Here is a 25,980-nt window from a genome sequence, read left to right on the forward strand (position 1 = left end):
GTGCAAGTGCCTGCTGCGCCAGAGTCAAATCTTAATGTCAAATACACAAAGAGATGTGTTTTGGAATGTGAAGGGATCTGGTGACTCAGTGGTAAGGATCTCACCCCATACGCATGGGGTCGTAGGTATGTTTCCTGACAAAACCTGGAGGACTGTGACAACTGCTGGGGGTTTCCCCTCCTGTGAACAGCAGCAGTTATGGGGGAAAACCTCTGGGAAAAGTAGACCTGTAGGTTTTTAAAAAAGATCCATTTGAAAATTAAGGGTCTACTTTCTCAGAGGTTTATGACCACAACACATCCTGATCCAGAGCTGTGACTTGAACCTACAACCCTGAACATATGGGGTGAGATCTTTACACCAGAGCCCCAGACTCCTTCACACCTCTTAACTGTTTTCTTTGTCATTTTCACGTTGAGAATTGCTGACATTACCAATAACTCAAACCCAAGATTTGAACCCATAACCTCTATGGTTGAAGGTAGGAAGTGAACCTCAAAGCCACAGACTCTCACACGTCTAGCTCATCTTACGACGATCTAAATAGTTAAACACCATGCCTTCTCTCAACTAATGATCTAGTAAGATCGTTTGTTTTCTAAACGACCTTGTGTGACACAGCCATGTACAATTTATGGAGTTGGTTTTATGATTTTCTAAAGACAATGACACGCTCAAATGTATTGCCGTTAATTATTGTAGCATTTGATGGACAAGTCATTCTGATTTGATCTCATGATTATGTCAAACGGAACCTCAACTCAAACTTGACATTTTAATGCAGACTTTTTGTTGGTCTGTTCAAGATTCTGGGCTTGATTCAATCCGTAGTGCTGAAGATCTGCTGTACAGCGTGATTCAAATTGTCACCTGACCCTTTGGAAAGTATTCAGACCCCTTGACTTTTTCCAGATGTTCTTAAGTTACAACTTTATTCTAAAATGTATTAAATTGTTTTTTTCCCCTCATCAATTCACACACATTACCCCCATAGTGACAATGCAAAAACCGTAAAAAAAAAAAAAGGGTTGCTAATTTATGACAAATAAAAAATGAAATTTACATAAGTATTCAGACCCTTTACTCAGTACTTTGTTGAAGCACCTTTGGCAGCGATTACAGCCTTGAGTCTTCTTGGGTATGATGCTACAAGCTTGGTACACCTGTATTTGGGGACTTTGTCCCATTCTTCTCTGCTTGAGAGGACCTGCAACGCCAGGTTGGGGAGCATTGCTGCAAAAACTATTTTCAGGTCTCAGGTCTCTGGTCTCTGGTCTCTCCAGAGATGTTTAATTTTATTTAACCAGGAAAAGCCCATTGAGACCCAGAGTCTCTTTTTCAAGGGAAAGCTGGCCAAGAAGTCAGCAACAATCAATACATTACAGAATTAAAACATACAACAACATGATCCAGCCTAAAAAAAGCATTTACACTCCTCCGTAACAGTCTCCCAATATGTTAAATTCATTCAGTGGCACTAACATATCTAGATGAAGCACGGATTGTAGATTATTCCATGATGTTCAATCGGGTTCAAGTCCGGGCTCTGGCTGGGCCACACAAGGACATTCAGAGACTTGTCCCGAAGCCACTACTGCGTTGTCTTGGCTGTGTGCTTAGGGTCGTTGTCCTGTTGGAAGGTGAACCTTCGCCCCAGTCTGAGGTCCTGAGCGCTATGGAGCAGATTTTCATCAAAGATCTCTCTGTACTTTGCTCCGTTCATCTTTCCCTCAATCCTGACTAGTCTCCCAGTCCCTGCAGCTGAAAAACATCCCCACAGCATGATGCTGCCACCACCATGTTTCACCGTAGGGATGGTGCCAGGTTTCCCCCAGACGTGACACTTGGCATTCAGGCCAAAGAGTTCAATCTTGGTTTCATCAGACCAGATAATCTTGTTTCTCATGGTCTTTAGGACTAACTTCTTGTTTCTCATGGTCTGAGTCCTTTTGGCAAACTCCAAGCGGGCTGTCATGTGTCTTTATACTGAGTAGTTAGTGCCTTCCATCTGGCCACTCTACCATAAAAGGTCTGATTGGTGGAGAGCTGCAGAGATGGTTGTCCAGAGGAACTCTGGAGCTCTGTCAGAGTGACCATCAGGTTCTTGGTCACCTCCCTGACCGTTTGGACGGGTGGCCAACTCTAGGAAGTCTTGGTGGTTCTAAAATTATTCCATTTAAGAATGATGGAGGCCACTGTGCTCTTGGGGACCTTCAATGCTGCATACATTTTTTGGTACCCCTCCCCAGATCTCGACACAATCCTGTCTCTGAGCTCTACGGACAATTCCTTCGATCTCATAGCTTGGTTTTTTGCTCTGACATGCACCGTCAACTGTGGGACCTTATATAGACAGGTGTGTGCCTTTCCAAATCATGTCCAATCAATTGAATTGACCGCAGGTGGACTCCAATCAAGTTGTAGAAACATCTCAAGGATGATCAATGGAAACAGGATGCACCTGAGCTCAATTTCAAGTCTCATAGCAAAGTGTCTGAATACTTATGTAAATACGTGTTTTTTACTTTTATAAATTAGCAACAAAAAAAAAAACGTTTTGCTTTGTCATTATGGGGTATTGTGTGTAGATTGCTGAGGAATTGTTTTAAAAAAAATCTATTTTAGAGTAAGGCTGTAATGTGACAAAATGTGGAAAAAGTCAAGGGGTCTGAATACTTTCCGAAGGCACCGTCACATTGCCTAAATAGCAAGTATCACACTTGATTTTTCTAAAGGTAAAATTTCTATACAGATTTTTATTAAGATGAGTAACTTTCTACAGCTCTTTTATTTTGGTTCTGTTCAGGCTGATGTGTGTCCAGATGGACATTGGTTCTGTTCAGGTTGATGTGTGTCCAGATGGACATTGGTTCTGTTCAGGCTGATGTGTGTCCAGATGGACATTGGTTCTGTTCAGGCTGATGTGTGTCCAGATGGACATTGGTTCTGTTCAGGCTGATGTGTGTCCAGATGGACATTGGTTCTGTTCAGGCTGATGTGTGTCCAGATGGACATTGGTTTTGTTCAGGCTGATGTGTGTCCAGATGGACATTGGTTCTGTTCATGCTGATGTGTGTCCAGATGGACATTGGTTCTGTTCATGCTGATGTGTGTCCAGATGGACATTGGTTCTGTTCAGGCTGATGTGTGTCCAGATGGACATTGGTTCTGTTCAGGCTGATGTGTGTCCAGATGGACATTGGTTCTGTTCAGGCTGATGTGTGTCCAGATGGACATTGGTTCTGTTCAGGCTGATGTGTGTCCAGATGGACATTGGTTTTGTTCAGGCTGATGTGTGTCCAGATGGACATTGGTTCTGTTCATGCTGATGTGTGTCCAGATGGACATTGGTTCTGTTCATGCTGATGTGTGTCCAGATGGACATTGGTTCTGTTCAGGTTGATGTGTATCCAGATAGACATTGGTTCTGTTCAGGCTGATGTGTATCCAGATAGACATTGGTTCTGTTCAGGCTGATTGCTGATGTGTATCCAGACAGACATTGGTTCTGTTCAGGCTGATGTGTGTCCAGATGGACATTGGTTCTGTTCAGGCTGATTGCTGATGTGTCCAGATGGACATTGGTTCTGTTCAGGTTGATGTGTGTCCAGATAGACATTGGTTCTGTTCAGGTTGATGTGTGTCCAGATAGACATTGGTTCTGTTCAGGTTGATGTGTGTCCAGATAGACATTGGTTCTGTTCAGGTTGATGTGTGTCCAGATGGACATTGGTTCTGTTCAGGCTGATTGCTGATGTGTATCCAGACAGACATTGGTTCTGTTCAGGCTGATGTGTGTCCAGATGGACATTGGTTCTGTTCAGGCTGATTGCTGATGTGTGTCCAGATAGACATTGGTTCTGTTCAGGTTGATGTGTGTCCAGATAGACATTGGTTCTGTTCAGGTTGATGTGTGTCCAGATGGACATTGGTTCTGTTCAGGCTGATTGCTGATGTGTGTCCAGATGGACATTGGTTCTGTTCAGGCTGATGTGTGTCCAGACAGACATTATTTACATGTCAGTTTATTTCAATGATGATTCCCATCAAGAGATACTACGATCTCTTGTTTTGATCGAGTGTCTCTACAAGGGGTGGTATGTATGAAGACATGTAACATATATGAAATATGTTTTAAGTGAAGAAAGTGATTTGCAAGGAATGAATTATGACCTGCATCCTAAATGGCACCATATTCCCTACGTAGTGCACTTCTTTTGAACAGGACCCATAGGGCACTGGTTAAAAGTAGTGCACTATATAGGGAATAGGTATTGGTACACAGCCATGATGAAATGTAGGAATCTAAACTGTTGTTTCGCTCATATGATGTACGAAGGAAGAAACTAGAAGTTGAGTGAGTGACACAACAATGTCCATTTTTATTTTCCTTATAAACACCTAGAACTGAGGAAACAGACCAGCTCACTAAAAGTAGTTTTTCTTCTCTTCAACATAAATATGCAGACTTCCTTTTGAAAACGGAATCACAACGCAAAAACGTCACCCTATTCCCTACGTAGTGCACTACTTTTGACCAGGGCTCTGGTGCACTAGGGATCAGGATGGCAGACAGGTTCAGAGTCATTTTCTAAAGACATTTTTTCAGACTCAAGTGACTGTCTTTTCTCTCGCAACCACAAAACACGAGGAACAACAACAACAACAAAGGAAAAGATGAGGCAACACCATGTTTTCTTTAAAGCATTTCCAATAATATGAAACCCAAACAGTTATTTTGTGTTAATAATACAGCTTTATCCAGCAAATAAAAAGCACTTTGGTCATCTTCACACAGACTGAGCCACGCCAACAAGTACCAAGCAATAACAACTACAACGGTTTGTGTGTGACATTGTTTCTATACACTACTTTAAAGGGCACCTTTTCAGGCATTCTGAAATGTAGCGACGAACATCGACTGTGTGAACAGCGACTAAGACCTGGGACCTCTTTGTTCCAACTATAATACAAACACGTTGCGTGTTGAGCTACGAGTTATTGCTTGACATACAGTCTAACCACTGAAATAACTCAAATGCTCCGTGAGAAAACCATGCAACGTAAAACAGGAAACAAGGGAAGGAGGGCGAGAAAAAGCAACATGTTGACGAGGTTGTGATGACGGCTCACAGGCCTGAATAGCAGTATTTCAGCCAGACTGCACACGTCACTGCGTCTGGTTTTTCAAAATAGGGTTGGGAGTACAGAAGCCAATACTGAATGGTATCACCATAAAAGGTCGCGACCCCACTCCCTCAGGGTCTCAGTATGTAAGAAACACATTCCATTACAGACTTGTACAAGTGTGTACCAGGACAAACATAAGCACCCCCCCAAAATGATCATTATACGAGTAACACAGTTACCCATGTTCAGTCACACATCGTTTAGTTTGGGCTAGCGGGCCTGGATGTCTCAATTTGACATACAGAATACTAACCCAGATATGTTGGCTAGGTTTACATATTCCCATCCACCCAGTACAGTACCTCCCATCCACCCAGTATAGTACTGTACATCCCTTCTAGCCAATACAGTACAGTACCTCCCATCTAGCCAGTACAGTACATCCCATCCACCCAGTACAGTACAGTACATCCCTTCTAGCCAATACAGTACCTCCCATCTAGCCAGTACAGTACAGTCCACCCATCTAGCCAGTATAGTACCTCCCATCCAGCCAGTACAGTACCTCCCGTCTAGCCAATACAGTACAGTACACCCCATCTAGCCAGTATAGTACCTCCCATCCAGCCAGTACAGTACCTCCCATCCAGCCAGTACAGTACCTCCCATCCAGCCAGTACAGTACCTCACATCTAGCCAGTACAGTACCTCCCATCTAGCCAGTACAGTACCTCCCATCTAGCCAGTACAGTACCTCCCATCTAGCCAGTACAGTACCTCCCATCTAGCCAGTACAGTACCTCCCATCTAGCCAGTACAGTACCTCCCATCTAGGCAATACAGTACAGTACCTCCCATCTAGCCAGTACAGTACCTCTTCTAGCCAATAGAGTACAGTACCTCCCATCCAGCCAGTACAGTACCTCCCATCTAGCCGGTACAGTACATTACCTCCCATCCAGCCAGTACAGTACCTCCCATCTAGCCAATACAGTACAGTACCTCCCATCTAGCCAATACAGTACAGTACCTCCCATCTAGCCAGTACAGTACCTCACCTATTTTCTCACCAATCATTTGAGTGATGTGTTGTGTTTTATCCTGCCTCTATCTCTCCACTACAGCCGTCACTTAGCTTATCATTAGAAACGCCAAACACACAGAAACATTGTTCGTCTATTCTGAACTTTGGTGTACTGTTGTTGTCGTCAAAAGCAACAACAAAAAAAGCCTACATTGAATTGACCAGAAAGTACAACCTGTTTGTGTGTATGAGGCTTTAAAACACATGATGATTATTTATTACAGTCCGTCTACGATCGGAAACAACAACTCGTTGCAGTTCTCACAGTGAAATGACTGCGTTTGTGTGTCACAGTCAACAAACTAAACAGCTGCATTATAATGCACATTGTCCTTACTAGTCTGAAGGGATGGAACTCTTTTACCTTTTTAACTGAATTGTCATCTTGCTGTGTTTTGATCCCATCCCTCTGAGAACACAAAACCTGTATAGCTTAATTAAAATAACATTTTGTAACTTTTTCCAACAACAACAAAAATAAAAAATACTGAAAGGGTAAAATAAATATATCTTGAATTGCACCAGTGAAAAGTAAGCACTCCGTTATGAACTCTGAGAATGGGGCTGTTTGTCCGTCAGACCATAGATACAGGGAAGCCCAGTCAGTCCGTGAGCGAAAGGACAACAGCGCCCCTGTGTGGTGAGAGAATGTATCACATCTTCCAGAGCCAGCTGTGACCTGATCAGCTTACTGTCATGATTTGATCTTCCAGAGCTGAGGACAGAAAGGTGTGGTAAGTTCTTCCTTCATACTGATATCTACACACTCAACAAATCAACTCCATTTCATTTCAAATAAACTGGTGTATAAGTACTAGTACTACACACACACACACACACACACTCCCATGTGTTACCTTCAGGTTGAAGCCCAGTAGGTCACTGATGACCCCAGACACAGCAGACAGGATGACCACCTGGGTGATGTTGTAGAGCAGAGGGTTCATCGTCAGACCATACAGCCTGAACGGAGCATCCAACTCCTGGGGAGTGAGAGGAGGTAGGAGGGGGAGAAATGGAGGGGGGAGGGTGGAGATGGAGGGAGGGGGAGAAATAGAGGGGGGGGGGGTGGAGATGGAGGGAGGGGGAGAGATTAATAATGGAGATAAGATGAGAAAGAGAGAGAGAACAAATAGAGATGGAGGGAGGGGGAGAGATTAATAATGGAGATAAGATGAGAAAGAGAGAGAGAACAAATAGAGATGGAGGGAGGGGGAGAGATTAATAATGGAGATAAGATGAGAAAGATAACAAATAGAGATGGAGGGAGGGGGGAGATTAATAATGGAGATAAGATGAGAAAGAGAGAGAGAACAAATAGAGATGGAGGGAGGGGGAGAGATTAATAATGGAGGTAAGATGAGAAAGAGAGAGAGAACAAATAGAGATGGAGGGAGGGGGAGAGATTAATAATGGAGATAAAATGAGAAAGAGAGAGAGAACAAATAGAGATGGAGGGAGGGGGGAGATTAATAATGGAGATAAGATGAGAAAGAGAGAGAGAACAAATAGAGATGGAGGGAGGGGGAGAGATTAATAATGGAGATAAGATGAGAAAGAGAGAGAGAACAAATAGAGATGGAGTTTGCCGTACCTTCAATAGCTTGGTGGCCAGCTTCAGTACGTTGTTGACCAATGTCAAATCCTCCTTCTTGTTTGGTTTCTTCTCCATCTTCAGGTACAGATTAATCTGGTGAAAACAGCTAGTCAATAGAAGTTGAGCCTTAAAGGAAATATCCTCCCCAAACCACTCATTCCTTTCATTTACAGTGTTAAATAACACTACTATGTGAGAATATTATTGTGAATCAATGTTTCATTTTGGCGTTATAATAAGGTTGGTGGCATAATGGAAAGTAGTTGTGGAAATCTGTTGCAGCTCAAGTTGACTACAAGATCCACAATGCAATGCTCTATAATGGGCTGGCTATATAGCAAGCAAACACACAATAATACCAAAGACAATATCAGCATGTAAAGTAGCCATTTAGCTTTAAACTCGCCCACAATCTCACCATGTTTAATCTGCAGATGGAGTCTAACATTCGCAACGGCAGATATACTTTTGAGGAGATGGGAAACGTTGCCTGTGCTATGTCAATGCGATGCACGCTGGGTGATTCTGGGACAAGGAGCGCTCTCCTTCACGGAGTGAATGAGTCTACTGGGCTCTATCTCAAAACCCCGAAATCAGCACGAATTTCGTCAACAATAAGTACAACATTACAAATATTTTCCAAGATGTGAGATAATTAACTTGCCATCTGTAATATCAATACATTTGGAATCGTGGAGAATAGGTACGTTCTCGACAAAACGCGCGATTAGCTTAGCAACCGGGTTACGCAGCATGACAACGTGAACGCGATTGGTCGACGGTCTACTGGTTGGGGCGTTATAATATCTTCTATCTCTGCCATGCAATGCACCCTGGACTAAAGATGCAGACAAATATGCTAGACCCTGCATTAAATTACACATTTCTCAAGGTAGAAATATAGCAAAAAATATGATCAATGGCTCATTCTAGAGAAGACATCCTCCCAAGTTAAAACATAGGCCAGTATTGAAATCTGACATGTATGATAGATGTTTTCGCGATCTAAAAGTCATATTCCTATTAACTTCCAGTGTAGTGAGAGCGACTTTATCACGGTGCTACTTTTACCGGCCTGCTTGAACGCCAATAACTCAGATACACATGAAAACATGAAATGACCCAGGGAGACGATAGAACATCACTCAGAGGTGCACAAAAACAATATAACATGAAACATAGATTAACCTTTTGTCACTTAAAATGTGTGTTCCTATGTAACTACACAAGTTAGCAAGTGTGGTACATCTGCTAGTTCTTCCCCCGTATTAATTGGCGAACTTCCAAAGTCTTGCTATAACGATACCAGTTGCGTGTGTACCTCCCTCCATGCCTGTCTACCTGTTCTGTCAGTAAGATGGAGGTGTTGTTGGTCTCTGAGCCTGTCTACCTGTTCTGTCAGTAAGATGGAGGTGTTGCTGATCTCTGAGCCTGTCTACCTGTTCTGTCAGTAAGATGGAGGTGTTGGTCTCTGAGCCTGTCTACCTGTTCTGTCAGTAAGATGGAGGTGTTGCTGTACTTCTTGCTGGTCTCTGAGCCTGTCTACCTGTTCTGTCAGTAAGATGGAGGTGTTGGTCTCTGAGCCTGTCTACCTGTTCTGTTAGTAAGATGGAGGTGTTGCTGGTCTCTGAGCCTGTCTACCTGTTCTGTCAGTAAGATGGAGGTGTTGCTGTACTTCTTGCTGGTCTCTGAGCCTGTCTGCTTGTTCTGTCAGTAAGATGGAGGTGTTGCTGGTCTCTGAGCCTGTCTACCTGTTCTGTCAGTAAGATGGAGGTGTTGCTGTACTTCTTGCTGGTCTCTGAGCCTGTCTACCTGTTCTGTCAGTAAGATGGAGGTGTTGGTCTCTGAGCCTGTCTACCTGTTCTGTTAGTAAGATGTAGGTGCTGCTGTACTTCTTGCTGGTCTCTGAGCCTGTCTACCTGTTCTGTCAGTAAGATGGAGGTGTTGGTCTCTGAGCCTGTCTACCTGTTCTGTCAGTAAGATGGAGGTGTTGGTCTCTGAGCCTGTCTACCTGTTCTGTCAGTAAGATGGAGGTGTTGCTGTACTTCTTGCTGGTCTCTGAGCCCAGGGTAACAAAGCGGAGCAGGAAGAGAGACAGAGAGGAACACCAGATCACCAGCTCCCAGTTATAGTGACACTCCAGGAAGGTGTGGTGGATATGGAGCAACTACAGGGAGGAGGAGAGAAGAGCTTGTTTTAACGCTCGTCCCACTCAAACAGACAGAATAACAGGTGAAACAGCATTCACACCGTTACCAACTGTATTAGAGCATAACAGACAGGGACTGTAGCAGGCTGAGAATGGTGACTCACGCTGACCTGAGCACAGCAGATGAAGACTACGGAGAGGGTGAGGAGGAAGGCAGAGGACACGATCACATCCACCGACCGCTGAGGACCCCTTCTCTGTAACACACATTTTAAATACTTTAGTTGGACAAACACACTTATCCACTCACGTCTATCGCACACAACACATCTCCTCATGGACACAGAGGGGAGGTTCAGGTAGGCATGATTGAACAACACATCTCCTTATGGACACAGAGGGGAGGTTCAGGTAGGCATGATGGAACAACACATCTCCTCATGGACACAGAGGGGAGGTTCAGGTAGGCATGATGGAACAACACATCTCCTCATGGACACAGAGGGGAGGTTCAGGTAGGCATGATGGAACAACAACACATCTCCTCATGGACACAGAGGGGAGGTTCAGGTAGGCATGATGGAACAACACATCTCCTCATGGACACAGAGGGGAGGTTCAGGTAGGCATGATGGAACAACAACACATCTCAGACACAGAGGGGAGGTTCAGGTAGGCATGATGGAGCAACAACACATCTCCTTATGGACACAGAGGGGAGGTTCAGGTAGGCATGATGGAACAACACATCTCAGACACAGAGGGGAGGTTCAGGTAGGCATGATGGAACACACATCTCAGACACAGAGGGGAGGTTCAGGTAGGCATGATGGAACAACAACATATCTCCTCATAGACACAGAGGGGAGGTTCAGGTAGGCATGATTGAACAACACATCTCCTTATGGACACAGAGGGGAGGTTCAGGTAGGCATGATTGAACAACACATCTCCTTATGGACACAGAGGGGAGGTTCAGGTAGGCATGATTGAACAACACATCTCCTTATGGACACAGAGGGGAGGTTCAGGTAGGCATGATGGAACACACATCTCAGACACAGAGGGGAGGTTCAGGTAGGCATGATTGAACAACACATCTCCTTATGGACACAGAGGGGAGGTTCAGGTAGGCATGATGGAACACACATCTCAGACACAGAGGGGAGGTTCAGGTAGGCATGATGGAACAACACATCTCAGACACAGAGGGGAGGTTCAGGTAGGCATGATGGAACACACATCTCAGACACAGAGGGGAGGTTCAGGTAGGCATGATGGAACAACACATCTCCTCATAGACACAGAGGGGAGGTTCAGGTAGGCATGATGGAACAACACATCTCCTCATGGACACAGAGGGGAGGTTCAGGTAGGCATGATGGAACAACATCTCATTGACACAGAGGGGAGGTTCAGGTAGGCATGATGGAACAACAACACATCTCCTCATAGACACAGAGGGGAGGTTCAGGTAGGCATGATGGAACACACATATCCTCAGACACAGAGGGGAGGTTCAGGTAGGCATGATGGAACACACATATCCTCATAGACACAGAGGGGAGGTTCAGGTAGGCATGATGGAACACACATATCCTCATTGACACAGAGGGGAGGTTCAAGTAGGCATGATGGAACAACAACCAGTTGGAAAACATAGAACACACCTTGAGATATGAGCGCAGAGAGAGCCACATCTTAATGTTCTGGACTTTCTTCAGACGGAAGTGAGGCACCTCCGACTTCCTGGCTCGCCGTGCTGACGTCAGGTGACCAAACAGCTTGGCGAATAGCAGCCTCTGTCAGGTCCAACACACACACACACACACACAATACGTGTAAGTGATAAGACCTTTAGAAATAAAACGTCTTCAGAATGTCTTCATGTAACAATCAATTATCAATATTGCATCTGTAATTAAGATGAAAGAACCTGGAAAACACACACACACCTGTTTGTATGTCCTCTCGGCCACGCTGAGCAGGAAGAAGAAGAGCCAGATGAGACAGACGCGCACCATGAAGCTGAGCGTTACCATGGTGATCACCATGACGTCGGAGGAGGAGCCGAACGCCACAGAGATGAGCTCATTGGCTGAGAGCTGTGTCAGCTGTTCCAGGTCCTTGTACTGAGACAGCCTGTAGGCGAAGGGCGTCAGGCCCAGAGTCACTGACACCAGGTTACCAAAGACCTGGTAGCCAATACCTGGGGTGTACAGGTTGACCTGGAGGATGGAGAGACGGGAGGGAGGGAGGGGGTGGAGAGGCAAGAGAGATGGAGAGACAGGGAGGGAAAGAGAGATGGAGGGAGAGAGAGATAGAGGGAAGGGAGAGATGGATGGAGGGAGAGGGGAGGAGAGGAGAGACAGGATAGATAGATGGAGGTAAAGAGACAGGAGAGAGACAGCCATTGTTTCTATTTTTCATGTCATTGGTTATAGAGAATGTAAAGTGATCTGAGAGAAACGTGGTATATATAATATACAGTGCCTTGCGAAAGTATTCGGCCCCCTTGAACTTTGCGACCTTTTGCCACATTTCAGGCTTCAAACATAAAGATATAAAACTATTTTTTTGTGAAGAATCAACAACAAGTGGGACACAATCATGAAGTGGAATGACATTTATTGGATATTTCAAACTTTTTTAACAAATCAAAAACTGAAAAATTGGGCGTGCAAAATTTTCAGCCCCCTTAAGTTAATACTTTGTAGCGCCACCTTTTGCTGCGATTACAGCTGTAAGTCGCTTGGGGTATGTCTCTATCAGTTTTGCACATCGAGAGACTGAATTTTTTTCCCATTCCTCCTTGCAAAACAGCTCGAGCTCAGTGAGGTTGGATGGAGAGCATTTGTGAACAGCAGTTTTTAGTTCTTTCCACAGATTCTCGATTGGATTCAGGTCTGGACTTTGACTTGGCCATTCTAACACCTGGATATGTTTATTTTTGAACCATTCCATTGTAGATTTTGCTTTATGTTTTGGATCATTGTCTTGTTGGAAGACAAATCTCCGTCCCAGTCTCAGGTCTTTTGCAGACTCCATCAGGTTTTCTTCCAGAATGGTCCTGTATTTGGCTCCATCCATCTTCCCATCAATTTTAACCATCTTCCCTGTCCCTGCTGAAGAAAAGCAGGCCCAAACCATGATGCTGCCACCACCATGTTTGACAGTGGTGTTTAACGTTTTGCATTGTTGCCAAAAAGTTCAATTTTGGTTTCATCTGACCAGAGCACCTTCTTCCACATGTTTGGTGTGTCTCCCAGGTGGCTTGTGGCAAACTTTAAACAACACTTTTTATGGATATCTTTAAGAAATGGCTTTCTTCTTGCCACTCTTCTATAAAGGCCAGATTTGTGCAATATTCGACTGATTGTTGTCCTATGGACAGAGTCTCCCACCTCAGCTGTAGATCTCTGCAGTTCATCCAGAGGGATCATGGGCCTCTTGGCTGCATCTCTGATCAGTCTTCTCCTTGTATGAGCTGAAAGTTTAGAGGGACGGCCAGGTCTTGGTAGATTTGCAGTGGTCTGATACTCCTTCCATTTCAATATTATCGCTTGCACAGTGCTCCTTGGGATGTTTAAAGCTTGGGAAATCTTTTTGTATCCAAATCCGGCTTTAAACTTCTTCACAACAGTATCTCGGACCTGCCTGGTGTGTTCCTTGTTCTTCATGATGCTCTCTGCGCTTTTAACGGACCTCTGAGACTATCACAGTGCAGGTGCATTTATATGGAGACTTGATTACACACAGGTGGATTATATTTATCATCATTAGTCATTTAGGTCAACATTGGATCATTCAGAGATCCTCACTGAACTTCTGGAGAGAGTTTGCTGCACTGAAAGTAAAGGGGCTGAATAATTTTGCACGCCCAATTTTTCAGTTTTTGATTTGTTAAAAAAGTTTGAAATATCCAATAAATGTCGTTCCAATTCATAATTGTGTCCCACTTGTTGTTGATTCTTCACAATAAAATACAGTTTTATATCTTTATGTTTGAAGCCTGAAATGTGGCAAAAGGTCGCAAAGTTCAAGGGGGCCGAAAACTTTCGCAAGGCACTGTATATAAGTGCCTTCCAATATCATGGAGTCCAATCTGCATTCATTAACATTCTAGTTGAGAAAACTCTCCCAGGTGGGTGATGGAGGTCTGTTTCCAGTCTTCCATTGTAAAGAGTTACAGGCCACACCAGATGTCATCCCTGACAACAGTATCAAGGCCCTGGCTGTTACTCACCCTGTTCATGATCATACCGCTGATCTCCAGGACAGACATGTCAGCCTTCTTACAGTCGTTCCCCTCCCAGACGATGGCACTGACCCGCTCCAGACCTGGGTTGGTGCTGTGTAGCCACGTATGACCCTGTAGAGGACACAACTAGATCAACACAACAACTACTGTTACACGCTGAGGGTTTGAGGCTGATCATCCTCATCGACAAGGTCAATATGACCCCGGTTACCACGGTTACGTCAGAACACACAGTGACAACAAAAACAGATAAATAGGAACATTCACGCTACCACCAAAACCTCTTCATTAATGTTGCAACCATATTATTGCAAGCTCAGTCCCACACTTACCCCCTCCTTCGCTAACCTTTGACCTTTGATCTCTAACCCCTGATTAACAGGGTGAAAGGGTCATCTCTGTTCTCCTTGGTAGCAAGGCAGACTGCAGCTCCCTCTCCCTCTGGTAAACCCTAACATCACACGTCTAACCCTAACTCCTAACCTTTGACCTCTAACCCACCTGGTGAAAGGGGTCATCTCTGTACTCCTTCTTGGTAGCAGGGCAGACTGCAGCTCCCTCGCCCTCTGTCTCGCTGGTACACGAGGAGCGACACTCAGCACAGTGCAGGAAGTCCTCCCACAGCAGGTCCTCTGTCTCTGACTCGTGTCTGGTGCTCTCTGAGTCCTGGGTCCGCAGGCTGGAGCACCGAGAACTACAGCTGGTACCGGACTTAGGAGTCTCCTAGAGAGAGGGGGGGGGGGGTGAGTGTGTATGTGTAGGGGGTGGAAATGTGTGTGTGTGTGTGTGTGTGTGTGATGTAGCTAAGTGTACCCACACGTTGAGAGCACGTCTATGAACTGTGTGTGTGTGTGTGTGTGTGTGTGTGTGTGTGTGTACAGTTGAAGTCGGAAGTTTACATACACCTTAGCCAAATACATTTAAACTCAGTTATTCACAATTCCTGACATTTAATCTTAGTAAAAATTCCCTGTCTTAGGTCAGTTAGGATCACCACTTTATTGTAAGAATGTGAAATGTCAGAATATCAGTAGAGAGAATGATTTATTTCAGCTTTTATTTCACATTCCCAGTGGGTCAGAAGTTTACATACACTCAATTATTATTTGGTAGCATTGCCTTTAAATTGTTTAACATGGGTCAAACGTTTCGGGTAGCCTTCCACAAGCTTCCTATAATAAGTTGGGTGAATATTGGCCCATTCCTCCTGACAGAGCTGGTGTAACTGAGTCGGGTTTGTAGGCCTCCTTGCTCGAACATGCTTTTTCTCAAAAAGTACGATCTTTGTCCCCATGTGCAGTTGCAAACTGTAGTCTGGCTTTTTTTATGGCGGTTTTGGAGCAGTGGCTTCTTCCTTGCTGAGTGGCGTTTCAGGTTATGTCGATATAGGACTTGTTTAACTGTGGATATATATACTTTTGTACCTGTTTCCTCCAGCATCTTCACAAGGACCTTTACTGTTGTTCTGGGATTGATTTGCACTTTTCGCACCAAAGTACGTTCATCTCTAGGAGACAGAACGCGTCTCCTTCCTGAGCGGTATGATGGCTGTGTGGTTCCATGGTGTTTATACTTGCGTACTATTGTTTGTACAGATGAACGTGGTCCCTTCAGGCTTTTGGAAATTGCTCCCAAGGATGAACCAGATTTGTGGAAGTCTACAATGTTTTATCTGAGGTCTTGGCTGATTTCTTTTGATTTACCCATTATGTGAAGCAAAGAGGCACTGAGTTTGAAGGTAAGCCTTGAAATACATCCACAGGTACACCTCCAATTGAATCAAATTATGTCAATTAGCCTATCAGAAGCTTCTAATGCCATGACATCATTTTCTAGAATTTTCCAAGCTGTTTAAAGGCCCAGTCAACTTAGTGTATGTAAACTTCTGACTCACTGGAATTGTGATACAGTGAATTATAAGTGAAATAATATGTCAGTAAACAATAGTTGGAATAATGACTTGTGTCATGCACAAAGTAGATGTTCTAACCGACTTGCCAAAACTACAGTTTGTTAACAAGACATTTGTGGATTGGTTTAAAAATGAGTTTTAATGACTCCAACCAAGTGTATGTAAACTTCCAACTTCAACTGTATGTAAGTGTATGTATGTACAGTGGGGCAAAAAAGTATTTAGTCAGCCACCAATTGTGCAAGTTCTCCACCTTAAAAAGATGAGAGAGGCCTGTAATTTTCAACTATGACAGACATGAGGAAAAAACAATCCAGAAAATCACATTGTAAGATTTTTAATGAATTTATTTGCAAATTATGGTGGAAAATAAGTATTTGGTCAATAACAAAAGTTTATCTCAATACTTTGTTATATACCCTTTGTTGGCAATGACAGAGGTCAAACGTTTTCTGTAAGTCTTCACAAGGTTTTCACACACTGTTGCTGGTATTTTGGCCCATTCCTCCATGCAGATCTCCTCTAGAGCAGTGATGTTTTGGGGCTGTTGCTGGGCAACACGGACTTTCAACTCCCTCCAAAGATTTTCTATGGGGTTGAGATCTGGAGACTGGCTAGGCCACTCCAGGACCTTGAAATGCTTCTTACGAAGCCACTCCTTCGTTGCCCGGGCGGTGTGTTTGGGATCATTGTCATGCTGAAAGACCCAGCCACGTTTCATCTTCAATGCCCTTGCTGATGGAAGGAGGTTTTCACTCAAAATCTCACGATACATGGCCCCATTCATTCTTTCCTTTACACGGATCAGTCGTCCTGGTCCCTTAGCAGAAAAACAGCCCCAAAGCATGATGTTTCGACCCCCATGCTTCACAGTAGGTATGGTGTTCTTTGGATGCAACTCAGCATTCTTTGTACTCCAAACACAATGAGTTTTTACCAAAAAGTTATATTTTGGTTTCATCTGACCATATGACATTCTCCCAATCTTCTTCTGGATCATCCAAATGCTCTCTAGCAAACTTCAGACGGGCCTGGACATGTACTGGCTTAAGCAGGGGGACACGTCTGGCACTGCAGGATTTGAGTCCCTGGCGGCGTAGTGTGTTACTCATGGTAGGCTTTGTTACTTTGGTCCCAGCTCTCTCTTGTGATCATTTTGACCCCACGGGGTGAGATCTTGCGTGGAGCCCCAGATCGAGGGAGATTATCAGTGGTCTTGTATGTCTTCCATTTCCTAATAATTGCTCCCACAGTTGATTTCTTCAAACCAAGCTGCTTACCTATTGCAGATTCAGTCTTCCCAGCCTGGTGCAGGTCTACAATTTTGTTTCTGGTGGAGTTTGGAGTGTGACTGTTTGAGGTTGTGGACAGGTGTCTTTTATACTGATAACAAGTTCAAACAGGTGCCATTAATACAGGTAACGAGTGGAGGACAGAGGAGCCTCTTAAAGAAGAAGTTACAGGTCTGTGAGAGACAGAAATCTTGCTTGTTTGTAGGTGACCAAATACTTATTTTCCCCCATAATTTGCAAATAAATTCCTTAAAAATCCCACAATGTGATTTTCTGGATTTTTTTATAGTCATAGTTGAAGTGTACCTATTGTGAAAATTACAGGCCTCTCATCTTTTTAAGTGGGAGAACTTGCACAATTGGTGGCTGACTAAATACTTTTTTGCCCCACTGTATGTATGTATGTATGTATGCATGTATGCATGTATGTATGTATGTATGTAAGTGTGTGTGTGTATGTATGTGTATGCAAGTGTGTGTGTGTATGATGTATAGTATGTACTGTATGTAAGTGTGTGTGTGTGTGTATGATGTACAGTATGTACTGTATGTAAGTGTGTGTGTGTGTATGATGTACAGTATGTACTGTATGTAAGTGTATGTATGTACTGTATGTATGTGTGTGTCGCTGTGCATGTCTCTGTGTGAGTGTGACCAACCTGGGTAGTGTGGAGGTCACCCACCTCAGTGTTGATGGCGTAGTGTTTCTTGTAGTGATGTGGTTTCCTGTTGCGCAGCGTGCAGTCGCTGCTGACGCGCTCTACGCCCCTACGGATGGCGGTGTAGGACGCTTCAGGATCCTCCTCACTAGACGCCTCATCAGACATGTTCTCCACACCCACACCACGGCTCTGGGTCTCCTGGCAGGAAGACAGATTGGACAGATTCCTACTTTCAGACTACAGACTAGCGAGTGTATAGTCTGTTTATACATGGTTAAACTCACCTGTTTCAGGACAGGTGTGTGTGTGTATTAGCTACCTTGTTTACCTGCTGACGGAGAGCAGTAGCAGTGTGTTGTGTGGTGGTGGTGTGTGTGTTACCTTGTTGTTTACCTCAGAAAGATGGCGCCGATAGAGATGGCAGTTTCGCTTTTAGTCCCTAGGAAACTGTGCAGTATTTCGTTTTTTTTTAATGTATTATTTCTTACATTGTTATCCCAGAAAACCTTAAGTGTTATTACATACAGCCGGGAAGAACTATTGGATATCAGAGAGACGTCAACTTACCAGCACAACCGGCACTACGACCAGGAATACGACTTTCCCAAAGCGGATCCTTTGTCTGCACCTCCCAGGGCATTTGAACTGATTCCAGAGGCCGACCCAAAGCAACGCCGTCGGAGGAGAGGGTGCCGGAGCGGTCTTCTAGTGAGGCTTCGGATGCGCACACACCACCCAACGCTTCCGAGTACATTACTCGCTAATGTCCGATCCCTAGTTAACGAAGAAGACGAGATCAGGGCAAGAGTTGCTTTCCAAAGAGATATCCGGGATTGTAACATGCTCTGTTTCAAGAAAACATGGCTAGCTGTCCGTACAGCAAACGGTATTTTCAGTGCATCGCGCCGACAGGAATCAACAGCTCTCCGGTAAGAAGAAGGGCGGGGGTGTGTGTTTCATGATTAACGACTCATGGTGTAATTGTATCAACATACAAGAACTCAAGTCCTTTTGTTCCCCTGACTTAGAATTCCTCACAATCGAATGCCGACCGTATTATCTCCCAAGAGAACTCTCCTCGGTTATCGTCACAGCCGTGTATATCCCCCCCGCAAACGGATACCACGACGCCCATCAGGGAACTTCACTGGACTTTATGCAAACTGGAAACCATATATCCTGAGGCTGCATTTATTGTAGCTGTGGATTTTAACAAAGCTAATTTGAGAACAAGGCTACCTAAACTCTATCAGCATATCGATTGCAGTACATGAGCGAGTAACACACTCGACCATTGCTACTCTAACTTCTGCAATGCGTACAAGGCCCTGTCCTCCTTTTGGCAAATCTGACCATGACTCCATCTTGTTGTTCCCCTCCTATAGGCAGAAACTAAAACAGGAAGTGCCCGTGCTTAGGTCTATCCAACGCTGGTCTGACCAATTGGATTCCAAGCTTCAAGATTGCTTCGATCACGTGGACTGGGATATGTTCCGGGTAGCCTCAGACAATAACATTGAAGTATACGCTGACTCGGTGAGCAAGTTTATAAGGAAGTGTATAGGAGATGTTGTACCCACTGTGACTGAAACTTTCCCAAACCAGAAACCGTGGATTGATGGCAGCATTCGCTGCTGAAAGCACGTACCCCCGCATTTTATCATGGCAAGGCAACTGGAAACACGGCCAATACAAACAGTGTAGTTATTCCCTCTGTAAGGCAATCAAACAAGCAAAGCGTCAGTATGGAGACAAAGTGTAATCGCAATTCAACGGCTCAAACACGAGACATATGAGGCAGGGTCTACAGACAATCATGGGTTACAAAAAGAAAACCAGCCCCGTCGCGGACATCGACATCTTGCTTCCAGACAAATTAAACAACTTCTTTGCGCGCTTTGAGGACAATACAGAGCCACCGACACAGCCCGCTACCAAAGACTGTGGGCTCTCCTTCTCCGTGGCCGACGTGAGTAAAACATTTAAATGTGTTAACCCTCGCAAGGCTGCCTGCCCAGACGGCATCCCTTACCGCCTCCTCAGAGCATGCGCAGACCAGCTGGCTGGTGTTTTTACGCTTACCGCCCCAATAGGTCCACGGACAATGCAATCGCCATCACACTGCACACTGCCCTATCCCATCTGGACAAGAGGAATACTTTTGTAGGAATGCTGTTTATTGACTACAGCTCAGCATTCAACACCATAGTACCCTCCAAACTCGTCCTTAAGCTTGAGACCCTGAGTCTCGACCCCGCCCTGTGCAACTGGGTACTGGACTTCCTGACTGGCCGCCCCCAGGTGGTGAAGGTAGGAAACAACATCTCCACTCCGCTGATCCTCAACACTGAGGCCCCACAACGGTGCTTTCTGAGCCCTCTCCTGTACCTCTCCTGTACTGTTCACCCATGACTGCGAGGCCATGCACGCCTACAGTGGTAGGCTTGATTACCAACAATGACGAGATGGCCTACAAGGAGGAGGTGAGGGCCCTCGGAGTGTGGTGTCAGGAAAATAACCTCTCTCTCAATGTCAGCAAAACAAAAGAGATGATCGTGGACTTCAGGAAACAGCAAAGGGAGCACCACCCTATCCACATCGACGGGACAGCAGTGGAGAAGGTGGAAAGTCTGGTACGGCAACTGCACCGCCCACAAACGCAGGGCTCTCCAGAGGGTAGTGAGGTCTGCACCGCCCACAAACGCAGGGCTCTCCAGAGGGTGGTGAGGTCTGCACCGCCCACAAACGCAGGGCTCTCCAGAGGGTAGTGAGGTCTGCACCGCCCACAAACGCAGGGCTCTCCAGAGGGTAGTGAGGTCTGCACCGCCCACAAACGCAGGGCTCTCCAGAGGGTAGTGAGGTCTGCACCGCCCACAAACGCAGGGCTCTCCAGAGGGTAGTGAGGTCTGCACCGCCCACAAACGCAGGGCTCTCCAGAGGGTAGTGAGGTCTGCACAACGCATCACCGGGGGCAAACTACCTGCCCCCCAGGACACCTACAAAACCCGATTTCACAGGAAGGCAAAAAAGATCATCAAGGACAACAACCACCCGAGCCACTGCCTGTTCACCCCGCTATCATCCAGAAGGTGAGGTCAATACAGGTGCATCAAAGCTGGGACCGAGAGACTGAAAAACAGATTGTTAAACAGCCATCACTAGCACAGAGAGGCTGCTGCTCTACATACAGACTCGATATCATTGGCCACTTTAATAAATGGAACACTTGTCACTTTAATAATGTCACTTTAATAATGTTTACATATCTCGCATTACTCATCTCATATGTATATACTGTATTCTTCACTATCTATTCTTTACCATCTATTGCATCTTAGCCGTTCTGTCACTGCTCATCCATATATTTATATACTATTATCTCATTCCTTTACTAGATTGTGTGTATTAGGTTTTCTTGTGGAATCTGTTAGATATCAGGTTTTGTTGTAGAATTGTTAGATATTAGGTTTTGTTGAGGAATTGTTAGATATTACCTGTTAGATACTGCTGCACTGTCAGATCTAAAAGCACAACCATTTCGCTACACTCACAATAACATCTGCTAACCAAGTGTATGTGATTTACCTTGGTGACGGGGGGCAGTAGCAGTGTGTTGCGTGGTGGTGGTGTGTGTGTGTGTGTGTGTGTGTGTGTGTATAAATGTGTCTGTTACCTTGTTGTTTACCTTGGTGACGGGGGGAAGTAGCAGTGTGTTGCGTGGTGGTGTGTGTGTGTGTATTAATGTGTCTGTTACCTTGTTGTTTACCTTGGCGACGGGGGGCAGCAGCAGTGTGTTGAGAGGCGGGGGTGCGGCCCAACACGTCTCGTCTGACCTCAGCAGCAGGTCACAGTGGTGAGACCCTCCATCATGGAGCTGTAGCCCCTCCTCACTACTCTTACAGGTTATCCTCCCGTCCAGAGACACATAGCCATTATCTGTCTCTGTGGACTTGTCTATGGACAGCTTGGACTTCTTCGACCTGAGGGGAGAGATGGAGGGGGAGGTTAAAGGGGGGAGGCGGTAGAGGTGGAGAGACGGGACAGGCAGACAGTCCCAAGTCCATCCAGCATGCAGAAATCAGAACAGGACAGAATCACTTGGATCAAGTTGGTACTAATTGAAGCCATGGCAAGGGAGCAGAGAAACTAAGTTCTAAATGGGATGGGTTACTGGTGCTACTAAGCAGAATTCAAATAGAGTTGATTTGAATAGGATTAGGGGATTGGGATGACTGTCAGTGACCATTAGATTTCTGGTGTGAAAAGATTGGATTTTTAATACTGTTTCTAGATTGAAAGACTCAAAAAACGTCCCCGGGGATCCCTTTTAACAACTATAAAGCCTTTACTGATGTTTATGCTTCGACATCGTTTGCTCCGTGCTTCTCTTGGCCATAGCTTGAATAGTTGGAACGAGCCGTAACGTTGGCAACAACAACAACAAAACAAAAGCTGCAAAATCCCTTTTTTCCACACACAGAAAAATGATAACAAAGATGGAAGACAGACCTCTCCTTTCAACATACTGTTGTCCCGTTGAGAAACCCGTGGAGACAAGTTAATAATCAAACTGACGTGGGGAAAAGCATTTGAATATGTATCTCCTCTCTGTGTGTGTGTGTGTCTCCAGTTAAAATATCACTGTTTAATAACGTCTTATCTCAGCCAAATAATTATCTTACCAGATAATGTTTATCATATAGTGGGAAGAATGATTTTCAGAAACATATATTTACTATGTACACTAACCGTTCAAACGTTTGGGGTCATTTAGAAATGTCCTTGTTTTTGAAAGAAAAGCAGTTATTTTTTTGTCCATTAAAATAACATCAAATTGATCAGAAATACAGTGTAGACATTGTTCATGTTGTAAATGACTATTGTAGATGGAAACGGCAGATTTTTAATGGAATATCTACATAGGTGTACAGAGTCCCATTATCAGCAACCATCACTCCTGTGTTCCTGTAGGGTTGAAGTTGATTTTGGGGGTCTTGATTGATTATGTTGTTGTTATTACATTAGAGTGTCTAGTTCAAGAAACAGACGTCTCACAAGTCCTCAACTGGCAGCTTCATTAAATAGTACCTGCAAAACACCAGTCTCAACGTCAACAGTGAAGAGGCGACTCCGGGAGGCTGGCCTTCTAGGCAGAGATCCTCTGTGCAGTATCTGTGTTATTTTGCCCATCTTAATATTTTATTTTTATTGGCCAGTCTGAGATACAGATTTTTCTTTGCAACTCTGCCTAGAAGGCCAGAATCCCAGAGTCGCCTCTTCACTGTTGACGTTGAGACTGGTGTTTTGCGGGTACTATTTAATGAAGCTGCCAGTTGAGAACTTGTGAGGCTTCCGTCTCTCAAACTAGACACTAATGTACTTGTCCTCTTGCTCAGTTGTGCCCTGGGGCCTCCCACTCATCTTTCTATTCTGGTTAGGGCCAGTTTGCGCTGTTCTGTGAAGGGAGTAGTACGCAGCATTGTACGAGATATTCAGTTTCTTGGCAATTTCCCGCACGGAATAGCCTTCATTTCTCAGAACAAGAATAGACTGACGAGATTCAGAAGAAAGTTCTTTGTTTCTGGTCATTTTGAGCGTGTAATCGAACCCACAAATGCTGATGCTCCAGATACTCAACTAGTCTAAAGAAGGCCAGTTTTATTGCTTCTTTAATCAGACAACAGTTTTCAGCTGTGCTAACATAAATGCAAATAGGTTTTCTAATGATCAGTTAGCCTTTTAAAATGATAAACTTAGATTAGCTAACACAACGTGCCATTGGAACACAGGAGTGATGGTTGCTGATAATGGGACTCTGTGCGCCTATGTAGATATTCCATAAAAAAAATCTGTCGTTTCCAGCTACAATAGTCATTTACAACATGAACAATGTCTACACTGTATTTCTGATCAATTTGATGTTATTTTAATGGACAAAAAAAAGTGATTTTCTTTCAAAAACAAGGACATTTCTAAGTGACCTCAAACATTTGAATGGTAGTGTACAGGACTCCGTTCTCTCATACAATAGAAAGGGATATTTATTATTGATCAGAATCAGAATCCGGGTGGAATCCAAGGGATGTTGCAGCTATACCAGAGAGAGAGAGAGAGGGTTCTTTAGTAACCTCACGGGAGGGAAAAATACACACCGCGCTTTACAGATATCATGCCAGAAATCTCGGAAGAGAGCGATGCACAGGCTGTAAGGTGAGCCGGTGGCGGCACCGTGGCAGTGTGGGCCGCCCTCCCGGGTGTTATCAGTGGTGCTAGAGCCATCTCCTTCCCTATGTACATCCAAGTGAGCTGCCTTCCTTAGACGCCTTTGGTCCAGATCAATAAGAAAGAGGACTTAGAGAGAGAGAGAGGTCCAGACACAAATCACTGTTGTTGTGATTGAAGAAAATAAATCATTAAAATAATACCCTTTTCCATTTATTTATTTTTAAAATCACAAGAAGGAAGATAGAAAATGAATGAAAACGGTTGGTTCACTGACAGCGGTGTCTACTACATCAGGTATGGTTGGTTCACTGACAGAGGTGTCTACTACATCAGGTATGGTTGGTTCACTGACAGAGGTGTCTACTACATCAGGTATGGTTGGTTCACTGGCAGCGGTGTCTACTACATCAGGTATGGTTGGTTCACTGGCAGAGGTGTCTACTACATCAGGTCTGGTTGATTCACTGGCAGAGGTGTCTACTACATCAGGTATGGTTGGTTCACTGACAGTGGTGTCTACTACATCAGGTATGGTTGGTTCACTGGCAGAGGTGTCTACTACATCAGGTATAGTTGGTTCACTGACAGCGGTGTCTACTACATCAGGTATGATTGGTTCACTGGCAGAGGTGTCTACTACATCAGGTATGATTGGTTCACTGACAGCGGAGTCTACTATATCAGGTATGGTTGGTTCACTGACAGCGGTGTCTATTACATCAGGTATGGTTGGTTCACTAACAGAGGTGTCTACTACATCAGGTATGATTGGTTCACTGAAAGCGGTGTCTACTACATCAGGTATGGTTGGTTCACTGACAGAGGTGTCTACTACATCAGGTCTGGTTGGTTCACTGGCAGAGGTGTCTACTACATCAGGTCTGGTTGGTTCACTGACAGCGGTGTCTACTACATCAGGTATGGTTGTGTCTACTACATCAGGTATGGTTGGTTCACTGACAGAGGTGTCTACTACATCAGGTATGGTTGGTTCACTGACAGAGGTGTCTACTACATCAGGTATGGTTGTGTCTACTACATCAGGTATGGTTGGTTCACTGGCAGAGGTGTCTACTACATCAGGTATGGTTGGTTCACTGGCAGAGGTGTCTACTACATCAGGTATGGTTGGTTCACTGGCAGAGGTGTCTACTACATCAGGTATGGTCAGGAATGATCGAAGCAAAAACATTGACTAATATCCAGCTGCCAGAGAGACTAATTCCCAGCTGCCAGAGAGACTAATATCCAGCTGCCAGAGAGACTAATATCCAGCTGCCAGAGCGACTAATATCCAGCTGCCAGAGAGACTAATATCCAGCTGCCAGAGAGACTAATATCCAGCTGTCAGAGAGACTAATATCCAGCTGCCAGAGAGACTAATATCCAGCTGCCAGAGAGACTAATATCCAGCTGCCAGAGAGACTAATATCCAGCTGCCAGAGCGACTAATATCCAGCTGCCAGAGAGACTAATATCCAGCTGCCAGAGAGACTAATATCCAGCTGCCAGAGAGACTAATATCCAGCTGCCAGAGAGACTAATATCCAGCTGCCAGAGAGACTAATATCCAGCTGCCAGAGAGACTAATATCCAGCTGCCAGAGAGACTAATATCCAGCTGCCAGAGAGACTAATGTTGATAGTAATGCGGTAGATTGGACTGTGT

The 25,980-nt window shown here is 44.7% G+C and overlaps 1 protein-coding gene and 1 long non-coding RNA gene across 15 annotated transcripts in view; one reads left to right on the plus strand and one right to left on the minus strand.

Annotated features, from left to right (window-relative positions):
- Positions 1 to 2,570: 2,570 nt before the first annotated feature.
- Positions 2,571 to 4,793, plus strand: LOC110510616. Its single transcript, XR_005038526.1, has 2 exons — positions 2,571 to 3,706; positions 3,744 to 4,793. It is a non-coding gene; the product is annotated as an uncharacterized LOC110510616 (long non-coding RNA).
- The window catches only part of LOC110499727 (putative homeodomain transcription factor 2), a 100,799-nt gene continuing 79,177 nt past the window's right edge, over positions 4,359 to 25,980 (minus strand). For 4 of the 14 annotated variants that reach the window (XM_036956843.1, XM_036956840.1, XM_036956841.1 and 1 more), the window contains 12 exons: positions 24,240 to 24,410; positions 21,842 to 22,067; positions 18,085 to 18,285; positions 14,723 to 14,944; positions 14,207 to 14,347; positions 11,916 to 12,188; positions 11,631 to 11,762; positions 10,125 to 10,217; positions 9,823 to 9,978; positions 7,809 to 7,904; positions 7,072 to 7,197; positions 4,359 to 6,929 (listed from right to left, as the gene is read on the minus strand). In XM_036956843.1, coding sequence (XP_036812738.1) covers positions 6,909 to 6,929; positions 7,072 to 7,197; positions 7,809 to 7,904; positions 9,823 to 9,978; positions 10,125 to 10,217; positions 11,631 to 11,762; positions 11,916 to 12,188; positions 14,207 to 14,347; positions 14,723 to 14,944; positions 18,085 to 18,285; positions 21,842 to 22,067; positions 24,240 to 24,410 — 1,858 coding nt within the window. In that variant the 3' untranslated portion in view covers positions 4,359 to 6,908. The remainder of the gene's footprint in view (positions 6,930 to 7,071; positions 7,198 to 7,808; positions 7,905 to 9,822; positions 9,979 to 10,124; positions 10,218 to 11,630; positions 11,763 to 11,915; positions 12,189 to 14,206; positions 14,348 to 14,722; positions 14,945 to 18,084; positions 18,286 to 21,841; positions 22,068 to 24,239; positions 24,411 to 25,980) is intronic. The other 10 variants (XM_036956852.1, XM_036956849.1, XR_005038525.1 and 7 more) reach the window with 9 other exon arrangements.

This window comes from Oncorhynchus mykiss, chromosome 21, assembly GCF_013265735.2.
Source record: "Oncorhynchus mykiss isolate Arlee chromosome 21, USDA_OmykA_1.1, whole genome shotgun sequence".
Lineage (NCBI taxonomy): Eukaryota > Metazoa > Chordata > Actinopteri > Salmoniformes > Salmonidae > Oncorhynchus > Oncorhynchus mykiss.